The following is a 20,039-nucleotide window of genomic DNA, read 5'->3' as shown; positions in this document are numbered from 1 at the left end:
TATCGATGCCCATCAGTGCTGCCTATCAGTGCCCAACAGTGCCGCCTATCAGTGCCACCCATAAGAAAGCATCTTTGCAGCCTTTCAGTGCCCATCAGTGTCGCCTATCAGGGCCACCCATGAGTGCACATCAGTGCCGCCTATCAATGCCCATCAGAGCTGCATATCAGTGCCACCTACCAGTGCCCATCAGTGCCCATCGTCAGTGCCCGCTCATTGGTGCCACCTCATCGGTGCCACCTCATCAGTGACCATCAGTGAAGGAGAAAACTTACTTATTTACAAAATCTTAAAACAGAAACAAAAGCAAAACTTTAATTTTTTTCTAAATTTTTGGTCTTTTTTTATTTGTTTAGCGAAAAATAAAAACCGCAGAGGTGATCAATTACCACCAAAAGAAAGTTTTATTAGTGGGAACAAAATGATAAAAATTTAGTTTGGGTACAGTGATGGATGACTGCGCAATTGTCATTCAAACTGCGACAGCACTGAAAGCTGAAAATTGGTCTGGGCAGGAAGGTGTATAAGTGCCTTGTATTGAAGTGGTTAAATGAGGTATCAGGGGCCGTTCAAGTCCCCTCCTCCATCCCGGTACAATGTATTAAAAAAGAAAGCAAAGGACGGAACTTTAGATGAAGCACACGGAAGCAGCAAAATTAATTGAATAAGAATGAGCTTTTAATTGGTTCAATGCATCAAAAGAGTTTTTTTCGGATTTGTTTCTTGCATTATGCTGTGTATCAATATTTTTTAGAACCAAACATTACACATAAATACATACTCCAACCTGGAGTTTATAACAGTATTTTACAAATACATCGGTCACATAGATACATGATTATATGCATTGTAAATAATACTTATACAGATAGCTGGTGCGTTAAAGCGTCACTTCAAAAAGATACAGGAAAGGAAGAATGGGTTGAGAGGAACAGCCATAAAGAATTCATGAATATGTACACATATCGGTGGTTGTTAGCTCTACGCGTTTCGAGGCCTTATAGCCACTCATCAGGAGCAACACCGTAGTTACATATTTACATAGTAGGTGAGCTTGAAAATAGACACAAGTCTATCAAGTCCAACCTATGTGTGTGATTATGTGTCAGTATTACATTGTATATCCCTGTATGTTGCGGTCATTCAGGTGATTATCTAATAGTTTCTTGAAGCTATCAATGCTCCCCGCTGAGACCACCGCCTGTGGAAGGGAATTCCACATCCTTGCCGCTCTTACAGTAAAGAACCCTCTACGTAGTTTAAGGTTAAACCTCTTTTCTTCTAATTGTAATCAGTGGCCACGAGTTTTATCCCTATTGTGGGGTCACCAGTACAGTATTTGTAAATTGAAATTATATCCCCTCTCAAGCATCTCTTCTCCAGAGAGAATAAGTTCAGTGCTCGCAACCTTTCCTCATAACTAAGATCCTCCAGACCCTTTATTAGCTTTGTTGCCCTTCTTTGTACTCGCTCCATTTCCAGTACATCCTTCCTGAGGACTGGTGCCCAGAACTGGACAGCATACTCCAGGTGCGGCCGGACCAGAGCCTTGTAGAGTGGGAGAATTATCGTTTTATCTCTGGCGTTGATCCCCCCTTTTAATGTATGCCAATATTCTATTTGCTTTGTTAGCAGCAGCTTGGCATTGCATGCCATTGCTGAGCCTATCATCTACTAGGACCCCCAGGTCCTTTTCCATCCTAGATTCCCCAGAGCTGTATAGATTGCATTCATATTTTTGCCACCCAAATGCATTATTTTACATTTTTTCTACATTGAACCTCATTTGCCATGTAGTCGCCTACCCCATTAATTTGTTAAGGTCTTTTTGCAAGGTTTCCACATCCTGCGGAGAAGTTATTGCCCTGCTTAGCTTTGTATCTTCTGCAAATACAGAGATTGAACTGTTTATCCCATCCTCCAGGTCGTTTATGAACAAATTAAATAGGATTGGTCCCAGCACAGAACCCTGGGGAACCCCACTACCCACCCCTGACCATTCTGAGTACTCCCCATTTATCACCACTCTCTGAACTCACCCTTGTAGCCAGTTTTCAATCCATGTACTCACCCTATGGTCCATGCCAACGGACCTTATTTTGTACAGTAAACGTTTATGGGGAACTGCGTCAAATGCTTTTGCAAAATCCAGATACACCACGTCTATGGCCTTCCTTTATCTAGATGGCAACTCACCTCCTCATAGAAGGTTAATAGATTGGTTTGGCAAGAACGATTCTTCATGAATCCATGCTGATTACTGCTAATGATACTGTTCTTATTACTAAAATCTTAAAATTATACTGTTGTCACCCCATCACGATAAGATACTCCCAAAATTATATTGAATTTTCCAACAAGCTGTATTGTTTTTAACGTTTGTATATTAAAGAAAAAACTATTTTTTTTTTAAAGATCCTCAGAGTTCTTTGCCATGAGGTGCCATGTTGAACTGCCAGTGACCAGTATGAGAGAGTAAGAGCAATAACACCAAATTTAACACACCTGCTCGAGACCTTGTAACACTAAAGAGTCACATAACACCGGGGAGGGAAATGGCTAATTGGGCCCAATTTGGACATTTTCACTTAGGGTGTACTCACTTTTGTTGCCAGCGGTTTAGACATCAATGGCTGTGTGTTGAGTAATTTTGAGGAGACAGCAAATTTACACTGTTATACAAGCTGTACACTCACTATTTTACAATGTAGCAAAGTGTATTTTTTTCAGTGTTGTCACATGAAAAGTTATAAAATATTTACAAAAATGTGAGGGGTGTACTCATTTTTGTGAGATACTGTACATTTTCCTTTTCTTTCTTAAATTTCCAAAACAAATGAGAGCTGCAAAATACTCACCATGCCTCTTAGCAAATACCTTGGGGTGTCTACTTTCCAAAAAGGGGTCATTTTGGGGGGGTTGTGCCATCTTGGCATTTCATGGCCTCTGAAACTGATAGGTAGTGAGGAGTGAAATCAACAATTTACACCCTTAGAAAGCCTGAAGGCAGCAATTGGTTTTCAGGGTCCTGTACGCAGCTAGACTGCCAAAAAGTCTCACCAAACACAGATTTCTACTCCCTCTGAAAAGACTTGGTTTCAGTGGTCCAGGGACATACCATTTTTAACATAATACTTTGTGGAAAAAAGGTTTCCTCTGTTTCCTCAATCAGTACAAAGAATCTCCCTTCTCAATTTTTATTGTGAAAATCCTGCAAGCTACCAAATGAAAATAATAACCAAAAGGTAGGCTGACTATACTGCTGGTACTGTTCACATGCATATAAATGTGGCAAGTATATTTCAAATCTAATTAGTACCGCGCTACAATAGCAGAAGTAATGGAACGCTTATAATAACAACAATAATTATAACGACAGCTCATATGAATAACGACAGCTCATATGAATGTTCCATTGCTCATTAGTGCTCAAAGATCGCTCAACAGATCACCTCCAAGTGCTGCCCCCTCCAGGAATAATCTCACCTAAGGGAGGGTGATCTCTACAATTAAGTGAGATCAATACACACTTTTTAGCCTCCACGCGCCTTGAAATTCCTTCCTGTTGTCCTCTCAGATATGGCACATGGTGATTCGTAAGTATTTAAAGTGCATATATAGAGAAAAAAATACTAATAATGCTTATCTCCTCCATAAAACTTCAGTTTATTAAATAAGTACAGGTTACTCACATTGCTCATGTGCTTCCGGCACACCAGGCTGACAAGCAATAAAATCAGTGTTTTGAACACACCGCTCTCTCCACACAAGCCGAAGACAATGATCCGGCTCACAGCTCCACGCTGGATGCAGATGCCGTCACCGTCCTGGCCCCTCCCCTACGCATGTCGATACAGGGTTACGTGTCTTCCTCAGGAGGACGTGACCCTGTGTTGACATGCGTAGGGGAGTGATCTCCATGCTGAGTGCTGGCCTGATGTATTGTGAACACAGGAGATTGGCTGCTCAACACGAGCACCATTTAGAGAATGCTTTGCATTTCCTGAATTAATGAAAAGCATTCTCTGAATAAAGAGGAACGCGAGACATTACTGCCACGCCTCTAAAGACTCCTGTGGCAGTGCTGGGATTATATTTCCTAGCATTTATAGTTTAACCACTTGCTGCCCGCCCTATTAGCAAATGACGGCGGCAAAGTGGTTTGATATTCCTGACCGGACGTCATATGATGTGATCAAGAATATCGAGCTGCTGCGCGCCCCAGGGGGCACGCATTGCAACGATCATTGTTGCGGGGTGTCAATCTGACACTCTGCAACACCGATCTAGGTAAAGAGTCTCCGACAGAGACTTTTTACCACGTGATCAGCCGTGTCCAATTACGGCTGATCACGGTGTAAATAGAAAGAGCCGGTGATCGGCTTTTCCTCACTCTCGTCTGACAGACGCGAGTAGAGGAGAGACGATTAGCTGCTCTCCTGACAGGGGGGGTCTGTGCTGATTGTTTATCAGCACAGCCCCCCCTCGGATCCCACCCAGGACCACCAGGGAAGCAATCCATACAGGACCACCAGGTATGCCCCTAGACCCCCAGGGAAATACCACTATGTGCCCAGGCAGCTGCCAATCTGTGCCCAGGCAGCTGCCAATCAGTGCCTACTTCAATGCCTACCACTGCCAGTGCCACCAGGGATGCCCATCAGTGCCTCATATCAGTGCCGCGTATCAGTGCCACGTATCAGTGCCGCCTATCAGTGCCGCCTATCAGTGCCCATCAGTGCCGCCTATCAGTGCCCATCAGTGCCCAGCAGTGCCGCCTATCAGTGCCACCTTATCAGTGCCCAGCAGTGCCGCCTTTCATTGCCCATCAGTGTCGCCTATCAGTGCCCATCAGTGCCAACAAGTGCCACCCATCAGTGCCCATCAGTGCCACCTATCAATGCCCATCAGTGCTGCATATGAGTGCCACCCATCAGTGCTGCCAACCAGTGCCCATCAGTGCCGCATATCAGTGCCCATCGCCAGTGCCCGTCAGTGCCCGCTCATTGGTGCCACCTTATCGGTGCCACCGTATCAGTGCCTGTCAGTGCCGCCTTATCAGTGCCCATCAGTGAAAGAGAAAACTTACTTATTTACAATTTTTTTTTAACAGAAACAAAAGCAAAACTTTTATTTTTTTCAAAATTTTCGGTCGGTTTTTATTTGTTTAGCAAAAAATAAAAACCGCAGAGGTGATCAAATACCACCAAAAGAAAGCCCTATTTGTGGGAACAAAATGATAAAAATTTAGTTTGGGTACAGTGTAGCATGACCGTGCAATTGTCATTCAAACTGCGACAGCGCCGAAAGCTGAAAATTGGTCTGGGCAGGAAGGTGTATAAGTGCCTGGTATTGAAGTGGTTAAATGTACTTTCCGTAGAAAGCTTTTGGAAGTCAAAACAAAATATGGCTCAGCATCATATACAAATAAGTAAAACAACACTTCAAATTCAGCTTTAACTACTTCAGCCCCGGAAGATTTGGCTGCTGAATAACCAGGCCATTTTTTGCGATTCAGCACTGCGTCGCTTTAACTGACAATTGCGCGGTCGTGCAACGCTGTACCCAAACAAAATTGACGTCTTTTTTTCCCCACAAATAGAGCTTTCTTTTGGTGGTATTTGATCATCTGTGTGGTTTTTATTTTTTGCAATATAAACAAAAAAAGAGCGACAATTTTGAAAAAACACAATACTTTGTACTTTTTGCTATAATAAATATCCCCATTTTTTTTTTTTAAAAGCAAATATTTTCTCAGTTTAGGCCGATATGTATTCTTCTACATTTTTGGTAAAAAAAAAAAAAAATCGCAATAAGCGTATATTGATTGGTTTGCGCAAAAGTTATAGCGTCTACAAAATAGCTGTGTTCCCTGTGTGTATTTCTAACTGTAGGGGTAAGGGACTGACCGAGATGAAATGACAGATCGTGGTTCCTAGCTATTAGGAACTCACGATCTGTCTCTCCTCACAGAACAGAACAGGGATTTGTGTGCTTACACACACACACACACACACACACACACACACACACACACACACACACACACACACGTCCCTGTTCTGCATCTCGCATTCACTCGTGCCCAGCGTTCATCGTGACAGTCGGCCATGAGCATCGGCACCCCCGCAGTGCGGGGGCGTGCGCACCTCGGCTACCCCACTTAAAGGAGCCGACGCATAGCTACGATGGCTCGCGGGATCGTGCCGACCTGCCTACGTATAATGACGGCAGCTGGTCAGCAAGCGGTTAAAGTGGTCCTATCTTGTACGAGCAAGAATGTGACAGGCAGTTAAAACACGTACTAGTGTAGAGTATAGCGTATAACTATTTATAAATTCTTTGTACCTTAACAGTCCTTAGATGAGGTGGCTGCATTTTTTTTTTTAGGCTTTTTGTCCTCTATTTACACATAGTAATCCTGCCAATAACAGACTTTCTTTTCTAGTGTGGCTACGCTCACTCCTCCACTCAATCTATGACTTCTGATTTGGACTACAAAAAATCCTCTCTTCATCTCTATTACATGGATATGTGCGAATTGGTAGTTTACAAACAACAACTTGCAAGAAAGCGAGCATTGTGATTTCAGTTCAATTCACAGGAACACTGCATTTCTGACAAGATCAACAAGTATGTACTGTACTTGCTGAAAATGTTCTTAGCCTGAAAATTGAAAACGAATGCAGTCACCACACCTATGTGTATGTAGGTTGCAATATATTGCATTTTTGCCCTTGGGTTTAGATCTCCTATACATGTTTTATACATTGTTAAATAATCTACTGGGCCTAGTTTAAAGCGTGTTTATATCATTATTATCCTTTTTGAGTTTTGTACAGAATATTGAAGTGTTAAAACCTCTATCAAGTTTTTATTGTTTTTCCTGTTGGGGAAATGATTCAATCTCTCTGGTTTTTCTGGCTACCATTTTAATCTAATGAGAAAGTGACCAGAGCTCATCACAAAATTTACTTGAGCTCAGAGATGTTGCATTACAATATAACTCTATGATACGTACCTCTCCTTGACTTCCTCTGGAAAGCCTCTGTCTGGAAACACAGCCGATATTGCGCTAAAAATCAGATCACTGGGAAGATGACTTTTACAGATTTTCTTATTTCCTGAAAGTAACAAACATAAAATAACAAAGAAAACAATACAGGTAATATTACAAGCCTGGTACAAGCCAAGTCAAGACAAGAAGCTGACAAAGGATGTTGAAAAGGATGCTGCTTAAGAAAGTATCTAGAATATTATTGAATTTGACCTTAAAGGGGTTCTTCCAATTCAATCAATAAAAGAGAAAATTTTCACATGCATTCACTATACATCTTAACCACTTCGGCTCTCACACCTGTTTACCCTTTATGGACCAGAGCAATTTCCAAATTTCTGCTATAAGCCTGTTTAGTCGGTGATCATTTTACCATTACTTAGGATAACAACGTAATATATATATTGTTTTTCTAAGGACAAACAATGCTTTTTTTTTGTGAATATTGTCCTGCAACAATTATTTGTTTTCGCAATCCTTAGACAATTTTATTCTGCAATTTCTCCTGTTAAAACACAGACATTATGACTTTGGTGCAAAGCATTACAAAGTTATTTACAAATGAAGAAAAGTATTTTTTTTCAATTTTGCGCTTTTTTCAGTGTGATACGTGTAAATATATGTAAAAAGTGTAACATTATTATTGAACAAAGCAAACAAAAAACAGGAAAAAAGTTTAAATATAAGTTTATGAAATAGAAAGAAAAAAAATCACCAGGAAAATTATAATTGAATGAAGAATAGCGCTGATCAAAGTAAAACTAAGGGTTAATAAGGGGTTCAACAGAGGAACATTTTTTTGTTTGTTTTTTAAATTAAAAGAAAAAAAACTTTTACTTGTCAGATTCTCCTTCTCCAGAGTTCCACCCAAAATTGGAACCGCCACTCATTTATCCCCCCCCCCTCCGGTGCCACATTTGGAACCTTTAGGGGGGGGAGCAAATACCTGTCAGTAGGGACCCAGCGTGAAGCCGTAATGCTACACTGCCGGGTTCCCTCATCCGCAATGGCGGCGGCAGGAAATATCAGCTGCGGTGCCGACATAGCTGGACTCCAAGACAGGTAATTGTCCTATTATTAAAAGTCAGCAGCTGCAGTATGTGTAGCTGCTGGCTTTTAATTTTTGCAGGGTTGGGTGGACCTCCTCTTTAACCGACCTTATTTGCAGATCGAAATTCAACACTTTGATATGTAGATGAATAAACATAAAGTTACAAAATGAAACAATTGTTCATTATATCTTTCTGTAATTGCAGCTGAGCAATGTTGTTGATAAACATTGCCAGACTTCTTTTTTTTTTTTTTTTTTAACAGCTCCTGCTGCCAGGACCTTCTCTGTGTACTCGGCAATGCAGCTGTAATTAATCAAAGCTCAACTGCCATGTACTGGGACAAGGGGGGTGCCGGCAGCAGGGCAGAAGGACTGGAGGTACTACACAGATCCTGTGTACAATGATGACATTTGTTTGGGTGTGTCCAGTACGCCCAGAGTCTGCACCTGGTTAAAAGGGGCTTTCCAATTAATTTTATAAAAAGATATAAGTTCCGCATTCTGCTCCATACATAGAAACATAAAAGAGTGACAGCAGAAAAAGAACAAGTGATCCATTAAGTTTGCATCGCTAATTTTTTATGTAGCCGTTTTTTTTTTTAAATTGACCCCTTTTGCCTGAGTATAGACCTATGTTTATGCCAAGCATGCTTAAACTGTTATATGACTTTGTGTCAATGTTGGAGGTTTGTTCCAAGCAGCAACTACTCTTTGGGCAAAATAACCACAGTGAGTTATGTGATACAATTATCTTTGTAATTAAAGTAGAATAGGCAATTTTTTTTTTTTATTTTGAATAGAGCAAACCCTGTCAAATTTTATTTTTCACCATCTGCATCCAATTGAAATAATTTCCCTTCACTTCCTGTCCCATAGCCAAACAGGAAGTGAGAGGAAATCCCTGCAAATTAAGGGAATCCCTTAGGGACGCCCAGGTTACCAGAACTAGTGTTCCCATTGGAAGATTTCCTCTCTATTACTTTTCTGTGGACAATCCAAAATTTTGAATTTTCTTTTACTTTCAATGATAATGGTAAACAGGACAAATAGAGGAGGGTGAATCTCCTTAATGTGAGCACAGACAGCAATAAAAACTGACAGGTGCTCTAATCTCTCACCTCTCTATCCAAAACTTAAAATAATTCTGCCTTTAGATACTTTAAACTTAGTGGTTTTTATGATTTATTAACCCTCTGAAACCAGAATAAGAGATTGTTAATAATAGAGCGTAGGGGCGTGACCGGAAGCCGAGCTAGATGGAAGCCTGATCTCCCTGCTCTCTGATCCCGCAGCGTGATAGGCACTTTTGGGGACGATTACCTTAAAATATATGGGCAAACCAAGAACCACCCGATCCTCCAAGAAAAGGGGCACATCACAACCCCCTCCAGGTGCTTCCACGGACCTCCGTTCCTTCTTTATCCAGCCCGACATGTCTCAGGGCGGAGAGGACAATATGGCGCCGGACACGTCCGTGCCCAAACACCGGAGCTCAGCACAGACTCCACAGCCTGTTCCTGATCAGCATCAGACCTCCACAGGCCCTCCGCTGGCAGTTACAATCCCCCAGGAGTCTGGCCGGCAAACTGGAGTGGTGAGTTCCCCCTACCATACAGACTCCCAGACCATACAGCCACGTGGGTCACCGGCGTCCATGCTGCCCATCCCCACTCAGCACTATACGCAGTGCTCAGCAGCATTCCCAAGATTGCTGAGGACGGCCCCAGACCCCTATTTACAGGGCCTGGACCCTGCATCTCCAGCATCCTCAGATTTCTCTCAGGACTATCCACCCCTGCCACGCCCAGCATCTCCCCAGGCCGGAACACAACAGACCCCTGGGGGGACACAGGATGACTCCTGGGCCATTGTTGACACCTCCCCTCCTCCCAAAACACAGAGACTGTCTCATTCTAGAGACCCCAGCGCCTCCAGGCAACAATCAGCCTCCACACCATCCTATGCACAGAAGGCAGGTACTCCGGTCACCCTCCCAACAGAGGTATGCACTGTGAGACATCTCCAACAACCACAGGCTGCGATATGGTCTGATCCATGGGACCCCCCAGCAACAGGAGCACAATCTGAGGCGGCGTTTTAAGCCCACGCACCCCCCACCTGGCCCATCCTCACCCCACCAGCAATATGGACCTACACGGAATCCACCTTTGCCTCCTCAATGGCACACGTATATGCAAGCCATACCTACAAAAGAGGACTTTAGACAATTATTTGAGGATGTGAAATCCACCTGTCGTATAGAAATCCAAGTACTCCAAACGGGTCTTAAACACCTGGCAGACAGAGTGGAGATGGCTGAAGAGGAAATTCAGGAAACCAAATTGGCTGTCCACAGGACACAACTCCAGGGGGCAGATCATCGAGCATTACTTAGATATGCAAAGGCACGTAGAAGACCTGGACAATAGGGGGCGCCGTAACAACATTCGCGTGAGAGGCATCCCGGAACCAGAGGGCTCCGAAGACTTGCAAACAACTCTACAAACTGTCTTTATTAATTTACTTGGGGAGCCACCTACAAAACACATAGAAATGGACAGGGCTCACAGAGCACTACGACCCAAAGGAGCCACATCTAAAACGAGAGATATCGTTTGAGAATCAACTCCTACCCTCTCAAAGAAGAAATCATGAGGCAAGCACGCCTAGCGTGCAAAGTGACTTTTGCGGAAGTCCAGATACAATTGTATCCTGATCTTTCCTGGATCACCCTGCAAAAACGCAGACTCCTCCAACCTCTGCTACACATATTACAGTCATAAGCCATCCCCTACCGTTGGGGTTTTCCTTTTAGCCTTACTGCAAAACACCAAGGCAAATCTGCTATCTTGAGATACCCGGAAGACCTCCGCACCTTTTGCGACATCCTGGAAATACAAGCCCCACAACTGCCAGATTGGGATATAGTTGCCACACCGCCAACTCCACCTACAGTCTGGCAAAAAGTGCCCACCTCCAATCGGCCCCGGAACCCTGATGCACACCGCAAACAGACCAAGTATAAGAGTCGTTGAAGAACCACACTTAATGCAACTTCAACCCACTACAGGACTTGAGCACTTAGGTTCAGCAAATATACCTGCCCAGAACACTTTTTGTCTATTATAACTCTAGCCTAGAGTCCCCCAAGTTGCCCCTACGCTAAAATTCACCTAACTACAAAGGGCATGTTTCGGAAGAGCTCCGAGGTTGTAGGCATTGAATCCATCACCTATCACCCCCCCCCCCCCCCTTAGTTCTTAGTTCATAGTTTAAGGCTATGTATAGTTCACTTGTTTTTTCTAACCAGTCATGGGCCCCCGGGTGTCCCTCTCCGGCCATTCCGAGTGGAGGTGGAGGGCCATGTGGGACTCCGTCTTGACCTGGGCCTGTTGGCCCTTCAAGGTTTAATAATATCGTATCCTCTTTATTATCATCTTGTACTAACTGCACTTTATTCTTTCTCCCAGTCCTCTCTCTCTCTCTTTTCCCCTAGTCATCATCGTGTATGCATAGTTATATGCACAATATGTCCTGGTCTCCTCCCGGAGAGAGCCTGCCCTGGACCTATGATCCCAAAATCTAGCACGTCGCCAACAGGTAAGCACATATCCCCACAACCATACCTAAAAATATGGCCAAGATCCTGTACATGGACTAAACTCCAATAGAAAAAGACATCTGGCGCTAAGGGAGTTCAGGCAGTCAGGAGCGGATATTATTATGGTCCAGGAGACTCATTTTGACAGAGGGGGCTAATTCGCATTCGCCTCCAGATACTATCCCCAGACCTATATCTCATCGGGTACCCATAAAAAAGCTGGAGTAGCCATACTCATTAAGCGGGGTTCCCCCGTTACTTGTGCGACCATGCATTGCGATCCTCATGGCCACTTTATTATATTACAAGGACTGTGGCAAACACAAGAAATTACTCTCTGTGCTTTATATGCTCCAAATACTAAACAACACAGCTTTCTATCCAAGATTATATGCTCGTATTTTTAGCCTAAATCCTAGGGTCCTAGTAGTGGGGGGCGATTTCAATCTCACTCAATCAGCTACTGCGGATTGCCAGGTGGTGGGTCCCCAGGCATCCTCTCCTAGGGTCCTTAGGGACTCGAGACTATTTAGACAAATCTCTACATGATATGCGCTCTTCGATGCGTGGAGGGCTCTCCATCTAGGCGATCGGCAGTATACATTCTATTCGGCCCCTCATCGTACCCACTCCCATATAGCTTACTTTTTTGTTAATAACCATACACTCAAGCTAACACGTGCAGCTCAAATACTCCCAATCTCATGGTCGGACCATGCCCCCATCCTAATCACATTGGAATTAGGCATTCCCATTCGTAGACCTATAATTGGAGACTTAATACATTCCTTCTCCAACACCAACCCGCCCAGGTAGAATTGAACTCCACCCTTAAACATTATTTTATAGAGAACAACGATCCGGAAGTCTCTCTCCCCACACTTCGGGGTAAATGTATGGCGCTATCCTCAGCACTAAAGAAAGATGCACTAGCCGCAAAAGTTAATGCAGAACAAGAACTTCGAGCACTTGAGTCCAAGCTTCAAACCAACCCTACACAACCTATTCTCAAAAAAATAACCAATCTTCATACCACCCTTAGAGACCTGGCCCTGGGACGGGTAGAAAAGGCTCTGACCAGACTGAAACAAATGTTCTATGACAAGGGAAATAAGGCACATTCCCTCCTAGCCAACAAATTACACGAACAATCCCACATGCAATCCCCGCATCAGATTAAAAACAAATTGGGACAATTATTATCTCACCCCACGGACATTGCACGTACCTTTGAGGACTTCTACAAAGACCTTTACAACAACCCAGACATACCCAGTAATTCTCCCTCCCAGGACTTATCCCACAACATGAGACATTATTTGGAACAAAGCGGAATTCCCCATCTCCAACCATCTGACCTGTTGTCACTTAACACGCAGATCACGGATGAGGAAATAGAATTGACTATTAAATCCCTACCATCTCACAAGGCCCCAGGCCCAGACGGTTTCCCCTATGAATACTATAAAACATTTCTCCCTCTTTTACTTCCCCATATGCGCAAATTGTTTAATGCCTTTCTCCAAGATACTCCTATCCACCTAGAAATGCAGCGATCCTTTATCACCCTAATTCCCAAACCAGATAAAGATCCTTCCCTTTGCGCCAATTATAGACCCATCGCATTACTGAACTCTGACCTAAAAACTTTCACTAAGCTTCTCTCCAATCATCTGAACTGGATTCTCCCATCTCTGGTTCATAAAGACCAGGTGGGGTTTGTCCCATTACGGCAAGCAGGTGACAATACCAGAAAGGTGATGGGTGGACATGGCGAACAGGGAAAACTTGGCATCACTGCTACTTAGCCTAGATGCAGAGGAAGCTTTTGACCGTTGGGGTGGCCTTTCCTGTTCGCCACGTTGAGCCACATGGGCTTTCGGGGGACCCTTCTTGCGGGCGATCAAACTACTACTGGAATTTAGCATAACTTCAGTATCTTTCTTCATTTGAGTAAATGCTTGCTAACACAAGTGTATATGTCAATTTATATTTGTGAACTTTTTTTTTTTTTTTTATGTTCCTTGTATTTGTATCGCCAACACGAATAATAATAAAAACTGTTACTTGAAAAAAAATAATAATAATAGAGCGTAAATCAACTAACAAGATGAAAGAGACCTTGGTGAACCCTCTTTTCAGGAGATAAAAAGGCTAACCCTTATGAAGCAGGGGCTGGCTATTTTTCCCATGTTGTAAGTACATCCTTCTTATGCAAGTTCCCTTTGGTTATCATAAGGCTTTTTCAGTTTCAGATACAGGCAAGCTAATCCCACTATTATCTCTAAGTTGCAGCAATTTTCTATTATCATTATGATGGGACTACATTAACGCAAGTGAAAATGCAGAGGACATTTATCTCCTGTACTGTTATACATATTTATTTGGCTTTACCTCGTGTTTTGCTTTGAGCCAAGGTTTTCTCCTCTCCTTCTGCTCTGGACTCTGCCTGACCCTTTGATGCAGGGTGGCTTCCAAGGTTTGTCTGAGATTCACCTGCATAGTTTAAACAAATGCAACCATAACCATTACACTAAGGATGTATACCAAATGTGAAACACTTGCTTGGATCACTCTTGGACCTTACAGTTATACAAATGTTAAAGAAAATAAAAATTAGAACTTTTGCATCCTCTCTGCTCAGCATGCTATAAGAGAACAGGTCTAAAAGCAAACAAACCTTCTCTTTCATAAATCAAGAGCTTTAAATCATGTGCTTTACATAACAATTAGGAAAGGTGTTGGTAGGTATTAGCACAAGGATTTAAAGTAATCCTGTGCTTTATGCAGGGCAGCTCACAAACAGAAGGTACAGAGCCAATTAAATTGTCTTTGTTCCATGTCTGCTGTGATCACATCAAACAATGTAAACAGCAGCTTCTACGTTCCCCATGGCTCTGCTACAGCTGTTTTCTGGCCACTGCCGTTTTGATTAAATTTCTGGAGAGCGGCTGTAGCAGCATGAGGGAGCAGAGTAAATTTTATGAATGGATGTTACTGGCGATTTGTAGCCCCTTCTGTAAATGTATTATATATAATTGGGGGGGAAGCAAAACTGAACTGGCTTAAACGTTTCCACAAAGAGATACTGACCCTCCTCTGCTATTCTCTTCCTCTTTCTGGTCATGGGCCCATCTGTTTTCACCTCCTCTCCTTTGTTTGCAACTGGGTCAGCATGCACTTTTTCCCCCTCATCTGCATATTGAAGAAGAGCGTCTACCAATTCCAAGAAGATAGCATCATCTAAGACACCGGCACCTGCACATAAAAGTAAGTCAGCGCTCTTTCATAATTAAACAAAATCATATATAATACATAATTAGTAGCAACCAATAAGTCATTAGAATAAAATTCAAAGGTATATAGATTAATAGGACATTTGCCAGAAGATATGAGTAATAAATGATAAAGAAATTATCTGGCAGCACAGTGGCTAAGTGGTTAGCACCACTGCCTAGCAGCACTAGGGTCCTCGGTACGAATCACAACCACGGCATTACCTCAAGGCGTTTGCATATTCTCCCTGTGCCTGTGTGGGTTTCCTCCAGGTACTCTGGTTTCCTCCCACTCTCCAAAAACATGCTGGTAAATGAATTGACTCCTGTCTAAATCAGCCCTAGTATGTGTATGTATGAATGGGACCTTAGATTGTAAGCTTCTTGAGGGCAGGGACTGATGTAAATGTACAATATATATGTAAAGAGCTACAAAAAATTGATGGCGCTATACATACAAGTACCTGTAATAAATAAATAAACCCGATTAACAAATAGTTCACTCTTGTGTCATGAACTCTCAAAGACCTTTTTTGGTGGCTAAAACAAGAAAGTTAGAATGCTTTATGACATGGCCATCTGGTAACACGTGTCAAAATTATCCTGTACTTTGTTTTTCATTTAGCTATAGTGTGACATCCTATACTTGCAATCTATTCCAAATTAGCTATTCTGACACAACTGCTAACATTTGTAAAAAAACTGTTCAATCATGTGGGTGCTTTCCACACTGTATAAAAAATTCTGTCAGGGATCAGTCGAGAGGGGGGAGCCTTTATCACTAGAGAATGTCCCTACATCTGTATGTTTCAATAAACATCTTTCTGCTCCCCATATGACAAATGTTCTTGACTGAATTCCACAACATTATTAACTAGGCTGCATGAAAACGGTAGTGTTGCTCATGTAGCCAGTGGGATTAGAATGGATTTCCTGACGGACTCCATGGCAGACAAAGTGTGGGTTGACCCCGCCTCCTCTCCAATGCTATAGGACCCCATACCCATAAGAGTAAGCTCATCTCTCAGGACTGCGTTCCTTTTTTTGTCCTCCTCAATGGACCCTACGTCACGCTGGTTCCTGTTACACGTCCTGTCGGTATGACTATTCTCCTGGTACCTACGATGCGGTGCGACCCAGAGCCCAGCCATGGGTGGTCAAGTGGTTCCAGGCTCTAAGATACCCCTATGGTGGAAGGGAGGCAGCCCATGAGGACCAGGATACACCAGGATGGACGGCGTTCAGGCTTCATCAAGGCTGGCAAGGTGTGCAGTTTTTTCTTCCAATGTCTCCATGGCAGCTGTGTATATGTGTTGTTGTGTCTATTCCCCCCGTTAGTCATTTCAGGCCTTCAGGGCTCCTGAAATGTTTCTGCGTTCCAGAACGCCGCAGTGCCCTATTTTTCAGCCGCCACGGGCATCTGCGCATGCGCAAGGGCTCGGTGAAACCGAGGCTTGGTTCGCGCATGCGTGGTGCGGCAGAATTGTCAGTGGCTGCACAGGCGCCATTCGGCTGGCCCCTAAAGCGCAGGCGCGATACGGGGGGGCGATGACGTCAGAACGGGCGGGGGTTTTAAAATTGCTGTAAGCCCTGTCAGGTTGGGAAACCTGTGAGCAGTTCAGCGACAACTTCCCCAAGTCCACCACCATACCAGACAAGGTGAGCCCTTACTTTCTTGGCATTTTTTCTTGTGTTACTCCCTCTTAAAGGGGAAGTGTAAAAAAAAAAATAGGATTTTTATAACAGATTACCTGTAAAATCCTTTACTTTTGAGGTACATCATGGAACAGAGCCTCAGTAATTACTGATGGGTTATAGGGTATCACTAGGTGATTGGACACTGGCACACCCTTGACAGGAAGTTCAACCCCCTATATAACCCCTCCCTTACTGGGAGTGCCTCAGTTTTGTAGCAAAGCAATATAAGTGTTATTAGAAGAGGGGAGGGACCTCTGTGTCCCATGATGTACCTCAAAAGAAACGGATTTTACAGGTAAGCTGTTAAAAAAATTCTATTTTCTTTCTCGTACATCACGGGACACAGAGCCTCAGTAATTACTGATGGGATGTCCCAAAGCAATGCTATCTGAGGGGAAGGGAACAACAACAAAGTAGGGTGTAATCAGACCTGAGGACCTCGTACCGCTGCCTGCAGCACACTACGCCCAAAGGCGATATCTTCATGCCTTCTTACATCCACCTGATAAAATCTGGTGAATGTATGGACTGAAGACCAGGTTGTGGCCTTACAGAATTGAGCCATAGAGGCCTGGTGATGCACTGCCCACGAAGCGCTAATAGCCCTTGTGGAGTGCGCCTTGATTTGAAAAGGCGGAATTTTCTGTTTCAAACCATAAGCGTGAACAATAACTTGACGAATCAGTTTCGAAATGGTAGATTTTGACGCTGCCTGTCCTCTATTAGGACCTTCTGGCAGTACAAACAAAACATCCGTTTTGCGAATTTGAGCAGTTGCTTCCAGATAGGCTTTGACTGCTCTCACTACATCCAAAGAATGTAGTGACCTTTCTTCCGTAGAACAGGGATCTGGAAAAAAGGAAGGCAGAACAATATCTTGGTTTAGAGGAAAACCTGAAACCACCTTTGGTAGAAAGCTCGGATGAGGGAAAATACCACACTCTATCCTTGTGCATGATTAAATAAGGAAGAGAAAAGAGCTGCTAATTCTGATACTCTTCTAGCAAAAGAAATGGCTACCAGAAAAATTAACTTCCTTGTCAACAGGACCAAGGGAATTTGAAGTATTGGTTCAAAAGGCTGTTTCTGTAAAACTGACAGAACCAAATTCAAGTCCCAGGGGTTTAGGGGCACCTTAACCTGAGGATTAAGATGCGTTACCCCCTGTTTAAAGCTTCGGACCAAGAATGCAGCCGTTGAAACAATACTGACAAGGCCAAGGCCTGCCCCTTGATGGTACTCAAGGCCAGCTTAATTTCTAACCCCATTTGAAGAAAGTCAAGAATTCTACCTATGACATATTTTCTGGGATGCCAACCCCTGGATTCACACCAGGAGACATAAGCTTTCCAGACTCTATGATAAATCATTCTGGAAGCTGGCTTCCTTGCATTAATCAAGGTAGAAATCACAGGGCCTGAAAGCCCATGACTCTTCAGAGCATGGGTTTCAATAGCCAAACCATCAAATTTAGCGTTTGCAAGGCAGGATGGAACACTGGACCTTGGGATAACAGGTCTGGATGTGACGGTAGGGTCCACAGGGAACCTACTGTCATTTTTACTATTTCTGCATACCAAGCTCTTCTGGGCCACGCTGGGGCCACCAGAAGTACCGACTTCTTTTCCTGCCTGATCCTGCGAAGAAGTCGTTATAGTAGCAGAAAAGGAGGAAATGCATAAATCAGTGAGAACCGATGCCACGGAGTCACCAACGCATCTGTCCCACATGCAAGAGGATCCCTTGTTCTTGACACAAAATTGTCGATCTTGTTGAACCTGGACGCAAAGAGATCTACATCCGGAACCCTCCATCTTTGGCATATGGCCAAGAAGACGTCGGGGTAGTCGTCCGCCCGCCAAGTAGTCCGCCTGCCAGTTCTCTATCCCCAGAATGAAGATTGCCGATATGCATGGCACATGCTTTTCTGCCCAGATTAAGATCTGGTTTACTTCTCCCTGAGCTGCACGACTTCTGGTGTCTCCTTGGTGATTGATATAAGCCACTGCTGTGGCATTGTCGGACTGGATCCTGACAGGGCAACTTTGTAACAAGAGTGTCCAGGCCTTTAGGGCTAGATACACCGCACGGATCTCCAGAACATTGATGGGTAAGGTCCTCTCGGTCTTAGACCATCTCCCTTGGACAGTCGACTGTTCCAGTACTGCTCCCCAACCTGAAAGACTGGCATCCGTTGTTACCACTGTCCAGGTAACTGGTAAAAAGGATTTTCCTTTTTGCAGATTTTCGGGTATCAACCACCAAGTGAGGCTCTGATGCACTGTAGGAGACAGACGCATCGGAAAATCTAACGCCTGAACTTTCTTGTTCCAGGCAGACAGGATACTGTGTTGCAGCAGTCTCGAATGAAACTGAGAATAGGGAACTGCTTCCAATGAAGCCACCATCTTTCCCATCAGCCTCATACAAAGGCGAATAGAGAGACCCTTCTTTGCCCTGACTACCTGAATCAGTTCTTTTATGGCACTTATCTTTGGCTGGGGTAAAAATACCTTCTTCTGGCTTGTATCTATGACCAGACCCAAATACTCTAGTCTTTTTACTGGTTTTAAAATAGACTTCTCTAAGTTGAGGACCCAACCTAGGTATTCCAGGTAGTTGACTGTGGCGACCAAGTTTTGGTCCAAGCGTGCTACCGACCGGTCTATCAAGAGCAGGACATCTAGGTATGCTATTACTGTTATACCTTGGGCCCTTAATCTGGCCAGCGGAGGGGCCAAGATTTTTGTAAACACCTGAGGTGCAGTAGCTAGCCCAAAAGGCAGAGCTATAAACTGAAAGTGGCGTTGTTCTACTTTGAAACGCAGGTACTTTTGATGAGCAGGGAAAATAGGTACATGTAGGTCCGCATCCTTGATGTCTATTGATGCCAGAAGTTCTCCTCCCTGTAGGATGGAGACTACCGACCGAATCGATTCCATGCAAAAGGACCGTATCTTTAGGAATCGGTTTAGATCCTTGAGATCTAGAATGGGTCTGACATCTCCATTTGGTTTTGGAACCCTGAAAAGGTTTGAATAAAACCCCAATCCCTGCTCTTGCGTGGGAACAACCAGGATAACTTTTTGTGACAATAGTCGCTCCAACACTAGAAAGAGAGACTTCTTTTTCTCTGGGTCTCTGGGAACATTTGATCTGAGGAAACGAGGAGAGGGGAATTCTCAGAACTCTAGTTTGTAACCTAGAGTTAATGTGGAAATCCCCATCTGTCCTGGAAATCCTCCTGCCAGAGTCTTGAGAACTGTAGCAGTCTTCCCCCCACCTGAGCGAGCGGGGGCGCTCCTTCATAAAGAGGCTTTAGCGTTTTGTCTAGTACTTCTTTTGTCCCTGGGGTTG

At 43.7% G+C, this 20,039-nt stretch overlaps 1 protein-coding gene across 6 annotated transcripts in view; it reads right to left on the bottom strand.

Annotated features, from left to right (window-relative positions):
* Positions 1 to 20,039, bottom strand: part of EZH1 (enhancer of zeste 1 polycomb repressive complex 2 subunit) — an 800,790-nt gene that overhangs the window by 414,259 nt on the left and 366,492 nt on the right. For all 6 annotated transcript variants that reach the window (XM_073608276.1, XM_073608272.1, XM_073608277.1 and 3 more), the window contains 3 exons: positions 14,803 to 14,967; positions 14,104 to 14,205; positions 7,022 to 7,124 (listed from right to left, as the gene is read on the bottom strand). In XM_073608276.1, the coding sequence (XP_073464377.1) occupies positions 7,022 to 7,124; positions 14,104 to 14,205; positions 14,803 to 14,967 (370 nt within the window). The remainder of the gene's footprint in view (positions 1 to 7,021; positions 7,125 to 14,103; positions 14,206 to 14,802; positions 14,968 to 20,039) is intronic.

The sequence above is a fragment of the Aquarana catesbeiana genome, linkage group LG12, assembly GCF_042186555.1.
Source record: "Aquarana catesbeiana isolate 2022-GZ linkage group LG12, ASM4218655v1, whole genome shotgun sequence".
In the NCBI taxonomy this organism is placed as follows: domain Eukaryota; kingdom Metazoa; phylum Chordata; class Amphibia; order Anura; family Ranidae; genus Aquarana; species Aquarana catesbeiana.
This window is presented reverse-complemented; position numbering and strand designations above follow the sequence as displayed.